This window comes from Prorops nasuta, unplaced genomic scaffold, assembly GCF_024137725.1.
Source record: "Prorops nasuta isolate Cenicafe-Biocafe unplaced genomic scaffold, Cenicafe_Pnas_1.2 PNAS00002, whole genome shotgun sequence".
NCBI classification, from domain to species: domain Eukaryota; kingdom Metazoa; phylum Arthropoda; class Insecta; order Hymenoptera; family Bethylidae; genus Prorops; species Prorops nasuta.
Genome location: NW_027116799.1, coordinates 7,910,671 through 7,924,995, shown reverse-complemented (window position 1 = coordinate 7,924,995; position 14,325 = coordinate 7,910,671). Strand labels below are relative to the sequence as shown.

The 14,325-nt window shown below is 34.4% G+C and overlaps 4 protein-coding genes across 8 annotated transcripts in view; 3 read left to right on the top strand and 1 right to left on the bottom strand.

The window, feature by feature from the left end:
* LOC136780191 (SLIT-ROBO Rho GTPase-activating protein 1-like) overlaps positions 1 to 5,002 on the top strand; it is a 51,410-nt gene extending 46,408 nt beyond the window's left edge. For 2 of the 4 annotated variants that reach the window (XM_066738388.1, XM_066738397.1), the window contains exons 12-13: positions 5 to 284; positions 2,150 to 5,002. In XM_066738388.1, coding sequence (XP_066594485.1) covers positions 5 to 284; positions 2,150 to 3,232 — 1,363 coding nt within the window. In that variant the 3' untranslated portion in view covers positions 3,233 to 5,002. The remainder of the gene's footprint in view (positions 1 to 4; positions 285 to 2,149) is intronic. The other 2 variants (XM_066738416.1, XM_066738407.1) reach the window with 1 other exon arrangement.
* Positions 5,003 to 5,644: 642 nt separating this feature from the next.
* On the top strand, positions 5,645 to 10,643 carry LOC136780187 (E3 ubiquitin-protein ligase RNF123-like). The gene is made up of 10 exons (XM_066738377.1): positions 5,645 to 5,906; positions 5,987 to 6,309; positions 6,381 to 7,352; positions 7,431 to 7,567; positions 7,640 to 7,743; positions 7,822 to 8,960; positions 9,024 to 9,352; positions 9,674 to 9,839; positions 9,901 to 10,047; positions 10,123 to 10,643. The coding sequence occupies exons 1-10, from the start codon at positions 5,806 to 5,808 to the stop codon at positions 10,446 to 10,448; spliced, it is 3,744 nt and encodes a 1,247-aa protein (XP_066594474.1). The 5' UTR covers positions 5,645 to 5,805; the 3' UTR covers positions 10,449 to 10,643.
* Positions 10,644 to 10,679: 36 nt separating this feature from the next.
* On the bottom strand, positions 10,680 to 12,656 carry LOC136780222 (sodium-coupled neutral amino acid transporter 7-like). Of its 2 annotated transcripts, none has more exons than XM_066738463.1 (4): positions 12,528 to 12,656; positions 12,031 to 12,391; positions 11,704 to 11,881; positions 10,680 to 11,631 (listed from the first exon to the last, which is right to left on the bottom strand). In XM_066738463.1, exons 1-4 carry the CDS (start codon positions 12,628 to 12,630, stop codon positions 10,972 to 10,974), a joined length of 1,302 nt encoding a protein of 433 aa, XP_066594560.1. In that variant the 5' UTR covers positions 12,631 to 12,656; the 3' UTR covers positions 10,680 to 10,971. The 2 variants fall into 2 exon arrangements, with proteins under 2 accessions (XP_066594560.1, XP_066594553.1); XM_066738456.1 differs by having other exon boundaries at positions 10,682 to 11,631; positions 11,704 to 11,953.
* Positions 12,657 to 13,190: 534 nt separating this feature from the next.
* On the top strand, positions 13,191 to 14,187 carry LOC136780261 (bolA-like protein 3). Its single transcript, XM_066738518.1, has 4 exons — positions 13,191 to 13,407; positions 13,614 to 13,740; positions 13,808 to 13,896; positions 13,967 to 14,187. Exons 1-4 carry the CDS (start codon positions 13,369 to 13,371, stop codon positions 14,030 to 14,032), a joined length of 321 nt encoding a protein of 106 aa, XP_066594615.1. The 5' UTR covers positions 13,191 to 13,368; the 3' UTR covers positions 14,033 to 14,187.
* Positions 14,188 to 14,325: the final 138 nt, after the last annotated feature.

Here is a 14,325-nt window from a genome sequence, read left to right as displayed (position 1 = left end):
ACAGGGACGAAGAACGAGATAAAGAATTATTGAAATCATCGAGCGAAGAATCTATGCGGAGGAGGGCCTCCAGTTCGGCAGACAGTGTCCTGTCGAGCAATAATTCACCGTTAATGGGTCCATCGGGAAATGCAAATGTATGGTCTTCCGGTGGTACATCCGATTTGTCCACGGGTACCAATATAGTAACGACAGAGAATGCTGCTAACAGCAGCGGTATAATATCGGCAGTTGTAACGAATGTGCCCTGCATCTCATCAGCACAACCCATCATCAGTCGAGAGGTATTGGAAACCACCGTTTAGTATTGAGATTTATTCTGATTTTTTGTTTTGTTTTTCTTTTGTTCGCCTGCTTTTGTACTCTGTACGACACATTCAAATGGTATGTACTTCATGAAACACAGGTGCATGGCTGTTTGTGCTAAACATTTTATATTCTCCCTTTTTTATTGCAAATTGCGCGAAAGATGTCTCGGAATTGCACAATGTAGACTCCAAACACAATCTACCTACCGCCTGTGCACAGCACTTATAGAATGCATTGCTTCGTTATTTCTCTATAGAGATAATGTAGGACAATAATTGAACCGAGAAATACTTGTGTCGAGGGTTACGATAATTTCAATATTGTTATAATTGGAAGCTCGAGGAGCGTCTGTTTCTGCCAAAAGACTGAGCTTCGGAACACTAGTGCTTATTGTTCATAGCTTTTTTTTTACTGGAACGTATACAAAAGGAAAAAAATGTTCCTCGAGTCGAATGGTTTGTTTCTTTCTTCCGCTCGGTATACTGGTTTGACACTGTTCAGCAATAATATTGGTAGCTCTCGTAAAGAATGCAGAAAGATTCGCAAATAAACCGATGAAGGGAACTGCGGTAAGAAATTTCTTGTACGTGATATACGCCCTTACTAAATGATCTAAGAGTACGACGACCGGAATATAGTAAAAAAAAAGTATTACTTAAACTTCAAATGGTAATTGTAAGTTTAATTTATTTTGAATGATATCTATACAAATATATACTATAATGGTGTAAGAATTTGTACGATACTCTTGTAAATAAAATAGAAATATACATGTTCATTGCCTGCATGTGCCTTGGTCTCTTGTCTTGCGCCGCCTATTTTGTCCTTGGAGCCCCTTGTGCCGTTTTTTTTTTAATTGTTTAAACTTTCAATGTTAACAGTTGGTTTGGTTGCTGTTTTTCCAGATTTACGTATAGAGTCAGCTCTATAGTTGACAGCAAATGTTTCGCGTGCATAAGTAGTGGCGAAACGGACTAAAAACTGTTCGATAAAACTGCTGCCAGTGTTGTGTGGTTCTGTCGTTTGTGTTTTTTTCATTTCGTTCAAGGAGTGTCAATTTGACAGTTCAGTTGGTTTGTGAATCCTAGCGTTCCGTAGATCGATCTCAGTCTGTAGACGAAGCCATACGGAATGCCGCTTGCGGGGTCTACTTAAGCAACGGACATTCTTTCGGCTTAGGTGAGTAAAGAAGTATCTCACCCATCTCATCCATTCAGCTAAAACACTAATCTTATCGCTACACGTGGATGGTACACGGCAAAGTGTTGCGCTAATAGGTAGTACCACAATATACATGTAATACTCTGTATATTATACCACGTGCATCCAAATTCTCCGCAGAATAATCAATTCCACCTTAAACCAGTTTTCAGTTTTACGAGCAGTTTTTATTCCTAACTTACAAACGCATCATCCAAAAATTTACGTTAAAACTGATTTACGTTAATGCATGCACGTTTCTATACCGTATTACAAGGTCTAGTTGTTAATGAATGAAACTTTATGTTATTACTATCACGTATTTCTCTCTGATGTTTTGCCTTGTCATTGTATTGTCAGTGTATTTCCATGTCTCGTTAAATCACAATTATGTTACATATATATATATGAATATATATATGTAATATTAAATATATATAAGTATAAAGTTACCAAGTTTTATCTCTCTATTATTATATAGTAATGGGATTCTCTTTGTATAACGTTATAGTGAAAAAGTTAATAGAAGCTCCCCTGGAACGACCGTTTGCATAACGAACTGCTCATTCGTCGACGACTCTTCCCTTAGATAAGTCTCAATGGAATACTCGTCACTTTTGGTACTTCAACTATTTTCCAGGAATCCACGACACCGTCGCGAGCACCGAAAGCATCCACTCCTGAACACGAGAGGGTGGTATTTGCCATGGAGGAGCAGAAAACTGATAGCGCACAGTCGACACTGGATAATAATAACATGGAGGATGAGAAAGACATATCCAACCGGACGGAAGCGTTGGCAGTAATGACAGCAGCACCGCAGCAAAATTGCCAGCAGCAGCAAAGGGACGACGAATCGATAGAGGAGTCAGAGAGAATCTCATCGATTTTGCGGGGCGCTGGTAGAAAACAGCATTGGAAGTCTCAAAGCATGGGTGAGACGATTCAGCAGCCCAGCGTCAACTCTCTTCAGGGTATCTGCAACCCTTCCCAAGAGGAGGAACAAGAAACGACGACGTTCTCGGCGAACCGCGAACTGTGGCAGCGAAGAGCAGCCTCGCAGACTCAGTTGGTGAACCCACCGCTACCAATGTCAAAGTCCTTCAGGACTTCGCAGGAGTTTCGCGAGATGCGACAAAAGCACACACCGGACCTCGTGATGGATCTGCCTCTGTCGGCGCAAGACGCCAGCAAGAAATCCGCCTCGTCGAGCAGTCTGAGCAGCTCGGACGACGAGGCACCGCTACATCCGGTTAGGATCGAGGCCTCCACTTCGCCGACCGGTGGTCCGGAGTCGCCCGACATGAGCACCGCTGCCGAGAGGTTCGCCAAACAGAACCAGTGCACCCTGAAGAAGAACACCAAGACGAATCCGGAGAGCAGCAAGCTGAAGAGAGTGGAGACCGCGGAGGCGGAACCGGAAGTGTACGTCGAACAGGAAGAGATCGTCAGATCAGCCAGTTCCAATGAAATTGGATCAGATGCCATAGGTTTGCGCTCCCCCCTGCCTCCCAGATCGACCCCGAAAATCGTCGCCAAGTTCGCCGATATGCATCTGACGGGTGGAAGCCAGCAAGTCTCGTCCTTCAAGCCTCAGGTCAAGGTCAAGCCGACGATCCTGCGCAAACCCGTGATGCCGTTCCCGCCGCATCCCCACATGAGTCCCGAGTTGGCCAGGAAAATCGAGAAACAGGCTGCGCAGAGTGCCGAGCAAGCCAATTGAATTGCCATTAATTAACGACTACATTAGTGCGTCTCGACCTGTACACTATAAAGATATATTTATTTTCATCGACGAACGACGCACGCGTTTCATTCTTATAGTATTCTTAAGGTTCTCCCGTACACGCAAAAAACCTAACGCTCTTTCGAGGATAGAGAGAGAGAGAGAAGACGCCCCTCCCATCGACCAGTCACTCCGCCCAATGCAAGGACTTCTACTAATTAATTATTATCGTATTCGAGAAGAGAGGATAGCTGTCGAGGATGCCCGCACGATCTTTGACCGGTAACGATGATATATAAAGCGCGACAATACGAAAACACAATACTATATTATGTTTTAATGACACAGGAACAGTGGGATATACGAACGATTATCGCTACACCAGTCATCATCGTCGTCGTCCTCGACATCGGTTTATTTTTTCTATGAATATTTTCCATTTTCGCGCAATTTTTTTACCAAGTGACCCATGAAACGATGTTTCTAGTCATGAGAGATATGATGATAGGGGGAAGTAACAGGGCCGTGTGTGAGAGAAATTAAATCATGCATCGAAATATTATTTGAGTGGGAGAATGAGAGAGATAGTGTGTGTGTGTGTGTGTGTGTGTGTGTGTGATAGAATGGAATAAAAAGTGCAGAGAAATAGAGAGTGTACATGTGTGTGTTTGGGTGTGCGCGTGATTGAGCGAAGGAAGGAAAAGAGAGAAAAGTTATTAGGCAAAAAACAAATTTCTACACAATAATCGATATAATTTATTTTAAATAGCAAATTCGCATATCCAAAACTACTTCTACCAATCAATCATTATGGTTACTAATGTTTACGATAAACATGCTCGATGTTCCTTTAATGCAGATGAATGCATGAATTTTGACATTTTCTTTTAAGCAATTTTGTTTTATTAACATGCGCGAATGAGACGATCTTGGCGTGAGCAATTCATTTGCTAAATATGCTAGAATCTATACGATATGTTATATACTACGTATTTCTTAATTTTAGGTACTAATATGACAGTGATGTTCGATATATTCAACAAAAAATAATACTAAATGTACAATAACGTGAATATTTAATAAATGACATCATAGTCATAGCCATTGGGCATAACGCACTATTGATAATCCCGATATTTGAAATTCAACGAAAAACAATGTTACACCTCATCGTAATCATACGCCTTTCGATGTACTCGTTAATTAAATAGCATGCGTAAAATAATATGAAAACTACTACACACTTTTACAAATGTCTACATAGTAGAGCCGCAGGCATATATCTTTCTTTCGATTTTTCTCGTGATTAATCAGCGATCGTACATCCGTGAAAGTGTTATTTCTAAATAATACAAATAACGAAATGCGTATATACACGATGGCTTCATAATACTCTTATTTTATAAATAATTGTTCGCGCTAAATATAGATACGATTAACAGTGCTGACACGCTATACCTACCGTAAGAAAAAGATAATACCAAAGCCAAGAATATTTCTTCCGATTGTATCATATATTTTCTGCAGCGTTACACACATATAATTGTTGATTCTATATTTAAACTTGCACTCATATCCTATTATACGTTTGTATAGCGATTATTTTACATATAATACACACGTTATATTAAGTTTTAACTCAATTAATTGTAATTTATCATATAACGTTACATATATAGTTATGTCTCACATTAATATCAGTGACATTAAAAATTTATAAATGCCTAATCAACACTTTCCTTTAAGGCTAATGATAATAATATCAATAAACAAACGTAAAGAATAAATATTTACTATTCCTCCAATATAATTCATGTATCTCCAGCCGATACTCAACGATGCTAAAAGTTTTACTCAGTGAATTGATGTAGAATAGGATGACTAATCAACCCAGTCGTGAAAATTTACTTAGTACTACGTAAGTATAGTAAGCAGTGTGCCGTCTGAATATACCCTATAAATTCCTAAGATCCTTTTGATCAAACTAATTTATCGGTGGTGCAAACGCACAGTGTACTGCTTTTAGCTAAAACCATGGAACAGAGGAGGTGAAAATGTGTTGCAAATCCGTAATGAGTTTTGAAAATTGAAATTTACGTTCTGATATATACGGATTTTCCCGATCGGTATATCGATGATTTCAGGTTACTGTCAAGTCAGTAGATCGTCAGAGATCAGTTACTGTTTTGTCTGAACTGAAGTTAGTGTTTCTGGCTAAAATAACTTTCGGTCAAAATACAATTTCGAAAGAGGTTTATTTAAAATTTACAAGGTTAATTAGACAATACTTTGATTTATTTGATTTGTAAAGTAATAATTATCTGCACCATACATTATTAAATAATAAGAGTAAAGAATTAACAAAATGGAACAAGATTCAGAAAAAATTATTAAAAATCCAACAGAAAGTATCATGAAGATCAAGTCACGTAACTTACCGACTTTACCGATTACCGACATATCAATCGATATCTCTGGGTTTTTCGTTTAACTGAACTGAAGTTAGCGGCGTTTTTCGTAGAAAAATAAATTTTTGTCAAAATAAATTTCTGTCATTTTAATATCTACCGATGGAGACAGAAGAAATTTTGGAAAAAATATTTGGTTCGGATATTATAGATGATTTAACGAGTGTCAACAGCTTGCAAGATGAGAAGGAAAAGACGTCTAGGTAAGTGTAATGTTTTAACAATATAAATCTTTTAATTAATTTTATGATATAAGATTTTATACACTTATGCGTGTTTTCAGAACATCTCAAACTATACAATATGTGGATAACTACATAAAAAATGTTTTAGCCAAATATGATGCCCCTCTAGTTTTTGAGGATAAAAGAATAGGTCGAATAGGACCTAATCTTGTTCGATTTGATTTATCCACGCATCAAGGACTGTTTATTGTATCACCAGATAGATTAAGTGTCAACTCTCAAAGTAACTTTAGTACTATGCGAGCAAATACTGCAGTGTTCACAGGAAAATGGATGTATGAGTTACAACTTGGATCTAAAGGTGTCATGCAGTTGGGTTGGAGTACTGCTAAATGTAAATTTAATCAACAATCTGGAGTTGGTATGTTTGAAGAAAATATATCTATTATTCTTTGCCATTTGTGACTTAATATATTTGCTATTCATACCTAGGTGACACACCCAATTCTTTCGCATACGATGGTAATCGTGTAAGAAAATGGAATATGTCAACACATAAATATGGAGAAGCATGGCTTTCAGGAGATATTATTGGTTGTGCAATAGATTTAAACGAGGGTACAATTGAATTTTGTAGAAATGGAAAACTTCTGGGATTAGCATTTGATAAAGTATCAATTGGACCTGGAATAGCATATTTTCCTACTGTCAGTCTTGGTTTCACAGAAAATTTAACAGCAAATTTTGGTGCCACACCCTTGCGTTATCCAATTGATGGATATGAGGCTTTACAGATCGCACCCTTTGAAAAAGTGGGCCAAACAGTACTTTTACTTAAGTGGTTCTCAAAAATGGTGGAAATAATAGATAAAATACAAATAGATCAAAAGCAAGCCTCTCTGGAAGAGAACAAAATTATGAGCACTCATGCTTTTCTCATGTGTCTTGTAAGGTGCATTTTAAAGTTAGCCGGACCATTGCTCACTGTGCCATATATTGTTGAATCTGTTTTTGTTCCATACATTCAAAAATTATCTTTAACATCGAATATGAAGTTTCACAATATAAATTCTGATACCTCTGAGCTAATGACTTGTTTAGATCTATTGTGGACCTTTTTAGAAGAACACGAATTGAAATCTTGCTTAGAAAGTACAATAGTATATTTATTTTCTACATTCAGGGTAGTTTCATTGTTACTTGAATATCCAGAGCAGTGCAAAAGTTTGGTAGTGCTTGTTAAAGTTTGCCAACATACTAAAACAAGACAGCGTTTGTTACAAAACATGTTATTTGATCGTGTCTGGTTTGCTAATTTTGTACATGTAAAACCATTGGATGAAGATGGCTTAGCAGCAGTAATTAATAAAGTTTGGTGGGAGACAAATCCTGTAGATCCGTCCATTGAAACTAATAAGCAAGATTATTTTGATGCATGTAAACGGATCAAATCAGCTATATCTGGTAAGAATATTATCAATGTTTACTTTGTATGCTTAATAATTAATTAATAGCGAGCTTTTTATTTTTAATAATATGTAGAAATAGAAGAATTACAAATGGAATTGTTACTAACCCTTCTTAATAATTCCGATGGAACTGATAAAACACCGACCTCGAGAACGATCTTCCTTAAAAAATTTCGTCGTTTTGTTCAAGAACATGTTATGTCAAATCGCGTAAGTATATGCGAATTTAACAGTAGTAAACTTTTATATGATTTCTATTTCATATTATTGTAATTTTTTCAGACACCTTTACCTATTACATTCTGTTGCTTCCATCGACTTTTGGTTACATTTAGAACTTTGTGGGATAAAGAAGTAGGATCAGATCCTGTGTACATACCTTGCAGGTAAGCTGTTTTAATAAAATTAAATAAATTCGTCTAATTGTAATGAAAGAACGAACATTTATTAATACAAATCTACAGGGTTTTTTATGATGCGTCAATTAGCTACTCAGGAATTGATAGATTGGGTGGCGTAATTTCTCACCTGCATAAGACGTTTAAGAATGAGTTAATGCACCTTTTAGGTCCTGAACATGAAGTTATGGTTGCAATGGAGCAAACACGTGATACATCGTCAGCTTCATTTATTGGGGGGGCTTTAAGACAGGGAGAGCTACCTATGCTTATACCTATCGCGAGAATGATTAATCTGAATGCTGTAGGACCTGGAAGCTCCATGATAGTTGAAAGATTAGGATATTTGCCTTTTTGGGAAGACGACAGGACACCTCCAAAACCAGGAACGGCAGATCCTGTAATCTCTTTGTTAGAGCTACTGGACGGAATTATTCTATTTTATCATGCTGCAGTTAAGAAACAAGTAGCTAAATTAGCCAGTCTTAAAGAAAGTATTTCAGATTATATTGCGGCTATCGCTGATACCAAATCTCGATTAGAAATTGTTCAACAAAATGATGATATTGATTCTCAATTAATTCAAACTGAACTGCTTCGCGCGATTGAGGTTTTTACCTCTAAATTATCCGAGCATTCTCGACACATGGCTTGGGTCCGTGCTGCAGTATTTTCAGAAGAGAAACAAACTCAATTGACGTGGCTCTTAAAAGTTGTAATATTAACTTTACGAACGGCTAGTGAAGAAGGGAATATGTTTAGTTTTGTACCTGATTTTTATCTAGATGCAATGTCCGATTTATTTGTGGGTATCAGAAATCATTTACATCCTACAATACCCATAGAAGGAATACCGGATTATAAAGAAATCTTATTAAAGATTGCCGATTTCTTGTGCAATCATTTCCTTGATCCTCGAATAGTCAATGCAAGCGCAAAAGATACATTGATTCTAGCATTGGCAGGCTTTGTATCCAATCCTCTTACTCTAGAGGCAATGGAAAATGTTCCGATAGAAAGTAAATTGAAAGTTGTTAACAATTTGTTAAAGCCTTATGAAAATAGAGCGTGGGCACAATCGAATTGGGTTCTAGTCAGATTTTGGCAAGGCCATGGCTTTGCATTTCGTTATGAAAAAAGTCCGCATCTTACGAAGAAAGTGGGGCCAAAAACCCCGCAACAAGAATATATTTCTCAGCCAATAAGTAAGTTTTTACAAATATTAAGAGTAGCTGAAATCAACAGAAAAACTCTGTTTTAATTCACAGAGCCGTGTCCATCCGTTGTTTTCCAAGGATATATTCGAGATGCATTATTGAATAATTCGCAGAGTACAACTCAGTTTTTGAACTCATTACTGAATCAGTTAAATTGGGCATTTTCGGAATTTATTGGTATGGTCCAAGAAATTCACAATGTATCATCGAGACCGGAGAGAGGCTTTATCGAATCCAGACAGTTAAAAATATGCGCTGCTTGTTTTGATCTCACAATTTCTTTATTGAGAGTTTTAGAAATGATATGTTCTGTAGCTCTAAACATTTTTAGCGATCCATCTCAAACTTCCAGTGAAACTTTATTAGCTCGACTATGTCAAGTTAGTATATTTGAGTAGTATTAGTAAGAAAGGAGCTAAGTGCCAATTTATCGAAAAACTATATCAAACTCTAAAAAAGATATATTTCTCATAAGTTACATCTGATTAAAGTACTAAAATTCTTAGATAAATATTTACAAGATAAAAGTATAAGGAATGTTGATGTTAGAAGTAGGCGTGTACATTATAAATATTTTGGTTAAACGCTGATCTCGTCTTGACAATTTTAACAGTTTTAGTACTTAGCCCTTTGATTACCAACAGTTTAAAATTACTAAGAAATAAAATAAAAATTTATTAATGAAAATGTATTTTTTGCAGTTACTCAGTCAAGTTTTAAATAGAATGAGCTCACAAACAAGCTGCTTCCAACACGTTGTATTAATGGAAATACCAGATTTGGAATCAGTTGATCATTTTCCAATACTAACTGCTGTAATTGGAATTTTACTGGCACTTTTAAAAGAAGATATGAAAATATCTACTCGTAAGTGAAATATTATACTTATTTTAAATAAAAGGAAAATTATTAAATTTCTAATTTTTAGCAAACTCAATATCAGAAGTGCCAGAGATTACTAAGACATTACTGTTTGAACCAAGCTTTCAAATGGACTCCCTTTGTTTTGTGATAGGTGGTAAACAAACTAATAATATGAAACGAAAAAATGTAAAGCCCTTTTCTTTTAGTGATTGTATGTATATTCATTACTTAATAATTGGATGAATTGCATGCGGCTTGATATTATATACTTTTAACTTTATTATAGATGAAACCGACGTAATGCCCGAGGAAATCGACAGGGTTCAAAAAATGATAGAATATCTAAATATCTGTAATCGTATATTACCTAATCCGAAAACAATCAGTGACGACGAAGATACCTGCACAATATGTTATGCATTTCCTATCGCAGTGACATTTAAGCCTTGCAATCACCAAACGTGTCGTGCTTGCATTGATCGACATCTTCTTAACACTAGAGAATGCTTCTTTTGTAAATCAAAAATAGAAAAAGTGTTTGATATGTCGGATAAAATATTACACGACTTTACAAAGACCAAAGAAACTTTAGAGGCTCAAAGTTCATCTTGATGAATCTTTGCAATATTTCAATGAGTTTTATTGCTTAAAAATTATTTAAAAACCTAAAATTATGTATTTAAAAAAGCTTATAAATTTGTTATGAATAGACTGCCAATGATACTTATTTTATATTTCATTTAAGACATAACAACACTCTGTGTTAAAGAAAACTGTAAAAAGTGTATAATAAAAAAGAGATTTTATTTATGAAAAATTAGTATTTGTTTTTCTTATACAAATCAACACATCAATAACTATTACTATCAAAGCATGCTGCACCTAAAACTGCACCACTGCCGTATTTTTTTCTAGTTTTATAGATCTTTATGGACAAATCTCTTGTGTTACAAATATTTGCATATCAGTCTTAACGACTCATAACTTACATCTATTTTTTTAACTTATATTGTAAACAGTGTATAATATATTATAAAATATAATCACAAATTTCATTCATCATTATTAGTGACATTAAATGAGCTTGGGCTTTGTCATTTCAAAATGTAAAAAATATTTCTTTTGTTACTTATGGCTATTTGCATAAGCTTTGTCCTAACATTGCTTTAAAACCAGCTACCTTCAGATTTTTAAATAAGTCTTTTTGCAAATCTTGTACAGCCTCCATCAAAACAACTCCAAACACAAAAGCACCAATTGTGGTAATTACAATTGCGAGTATCAATAATAGACGATCTTTATTTAAATAAAGTTCTGGGTCTTTTAGTAAAGTACTCTGAAGAAGACAAATACCAGGAAGTATAAAGATAAAAGTAGCAGATAGTGCTCCTAATAAATTAATTACTGGGGCAATATCTGGTACATAAATTGCTATACTGAGTGTTGCTACAAACCATATTAAGGTAATCATAATTCGAGATCTAATATGCATATCAATATCTAAACCGAATAATCCAAGTACAGCATCTCTACCACAATACAGAACTATAGGATAAGTAGTGAAGTTTTTCACAGCAATTGCTACAATAGCTATAGCAAGGCTAATATTTTTATCCATGTAGCCCTGAAGAATATCACTTGGTACTTTACCAATACCAAAAGTAATATATCCAAAGATCCCAACAACACAATAAACAACAAAGCAGACTGTCATACTTATTATTGCACAAAGAGTAAATTGTCCTATTTTACGATTTTTCATGCAAGCATAAGTTGGTATAGCTGTCATATGACTCTATATAAAAAAATAGTCATGTAATTACGATTGACAAATAATTATTTGTTAAAACTGTAAGTTAACTCATACCTGATAAGCAAAGCATATGATAGGAACAATCTCAAGTGCTTCGAGAGAATTATCTGGCCAAATCTTTACAGGTTTGCTAGCACTATCTTCATGAGCAAAACTCTCATATATTATTAACCATACAACATATAAAATTGTTACACAACCCACAGAACTGGCATAGCTTAACACGTCAAGCCTTTTAAAAAAACATAGGGGTAATATAAAAACAGTACATGCTGTAGATGTTACAAAAGTTCTTGATAAGTACCTAAAATAATTAACCATCAAAATAAAAAATTCATATTAAATATGTAACAAAATGTTATACAAATTTAAATATATTACCAATGATTACAGAAATCCATTCCATAAAATGTAGCAAAAACTCTATCAAATTGATCACCAATAATTATTAAAAATGTTAAACAACATCCAAAACTATAAACAGCTACAAATATGCCACAGATATATAAGAATTTTCTGCCACACAAGCCTGCACATGTATCTTGCATGGAATGGGTATTAGTGATATCGCTACAACTTGCCAAAATAATGAGAGTAGCAGTAATAAAAAAAAGAAAACCAAGTTGAGTAATAATAGATGTTGCAATTCCACCAGCATTGTCAAAAGCTTGAGGAAAATTTAATACACCTGCTCCTAAAGTTGCATTTACAATTAAGAATACAGTGCCTAAAATGCTGGTACCTAAAAAAATGAAACAGTTATTTTTAATATCCTTACTTTATAACCAATTACTTTTTACATTGTAATGTTACTTTAAAAAATCTCAGAATTTGTTTAAAACTTTATTTTATGGACTTCTCATTTAAAAAAAATATACCTGTTTGATGTTGTTGATTTCTAACAGCAGTTGCACTTGGCACTGTGGACAAGTGAACTTCATTGCTAATTAAAGAATCTGTCTCTCCAGTTAAGCAGTTCATGGTGAAAAACGTTGGAAAGACACTGCTCGTTAGTAACCCAGGACTTGTTTAAATTATGAATAATGATACATAAGGAAACAAAATGATATTTATCTATAGAAGGCTGTAAACGGTGTCCGACATATAGGGCATAGGTCAGAATTGGTGAAAAGAGTATGGCCTCTGTTCAAATGAAAACAACCGCACATTATTGTTGTCATATTCTACATAAGCGTACTAATAATGCCCCATCGTATAAATTATTCATCAAACTTCACACACATATGCATGGTATACAATATAAATCATTATTGATAAATTGGGTCAATTATTACAAAAAGAAAAATTTTTGTTATTTTAAACACGTCTTCCTTTATTATAAAATTTAATATTTTAAATTTAACAATTCTTATATACTTCGTTTAAAACTACTCGAGTATCACTGTGTTAAAAACCATTAGTGCTACAAGATAAAATGTCTGTATTGTAAACTGAGCGATAAACATATAACAGATGGCGATAGTTGTTTTGTGTTAAGAAATCAGCTGTTCAATTCCAAGATATTTCTACACAACCATAACCTCACACATAACCTCCATGACCTCCATGCCGCGAAGTCCCAACGTGGGGGACGTTCAGTTGAGAGAAACTGAAAAAGTAGGACTTCCCTCAACTGTTCTTTTTTTGCTTAAAGATTTCTTTGAAGATTTATGACAAAAGGTAATCGTTTATACGTTTGTCTTGACGAATCATTATAAAATGTTGCGTCACATATATAGAACCTCTCGCAGCATATCGGTACGTATAAATTTACAATAAACAACCTATTTCATTATTTTTGTTTCTACAACTACTTTTTTGACAGCCTTAATAATTAGATTTGCAACTGTTATGTTTGATATGTAAACTATTTTTGTAAAGATTTTAAAATGCTTTGTCATACAAAATTTAATGGAAAGTATAATTAATAGAAAGAAAAAATGAATAAAATAAAAATATTACAGCTTCTTTCAAGAGTATGGAATGGACCAGGAAGAGGTTTAGCTGGTAAAGAAGCAGAACAAAAAATGATAACCATGTTAAGGAATAAATTTCCCAAAGCACAGACAATTGAAGTCAATGATGTGTCTGGTTAGTCAATTTATTTTTTTTTTAATACAGATTTCAAAAATAGAATAATGCTAAAATTAATTATTAGGAGGATGTGGTGCTATGTTTGAAATAAATGTTATATCTAGTGAATTTGAGGGATTGAACACTGTGAAACAGCACCGACTTATAAATGAAGTAAGAAATTTATCAAAATAAAGATTAAAAATACAAAACATGTCAATTATTTGATTACATTATTTTGTAGGTACTAAAAGAAGAAATAAAAGACATGCATGGTGTAAGAATTTATACGGGTTTGCCTGGGCCATGAATAGAACTTTGATTTTATTTTAGGAAAATTAAATTATAATACATCATTTTTACGTATAAATACATTGATTCTACAGGGCTTTTAATAAAGAAATAGCACACTTACTTGACAAGTGTATTATACATAAAATTGGAATTCAAATTTATAACAAAATTTGTTATTAAAGCTACTGTTAGAATCTATTTTGTTGCTTTTTTTATATTAACTACCTAAAATTTTTGTATTCACAAATATTTCACATTTAATATTTTACTTTTTTGAACTTCCCGCTAAATGAATTGGTCAAATTTGAT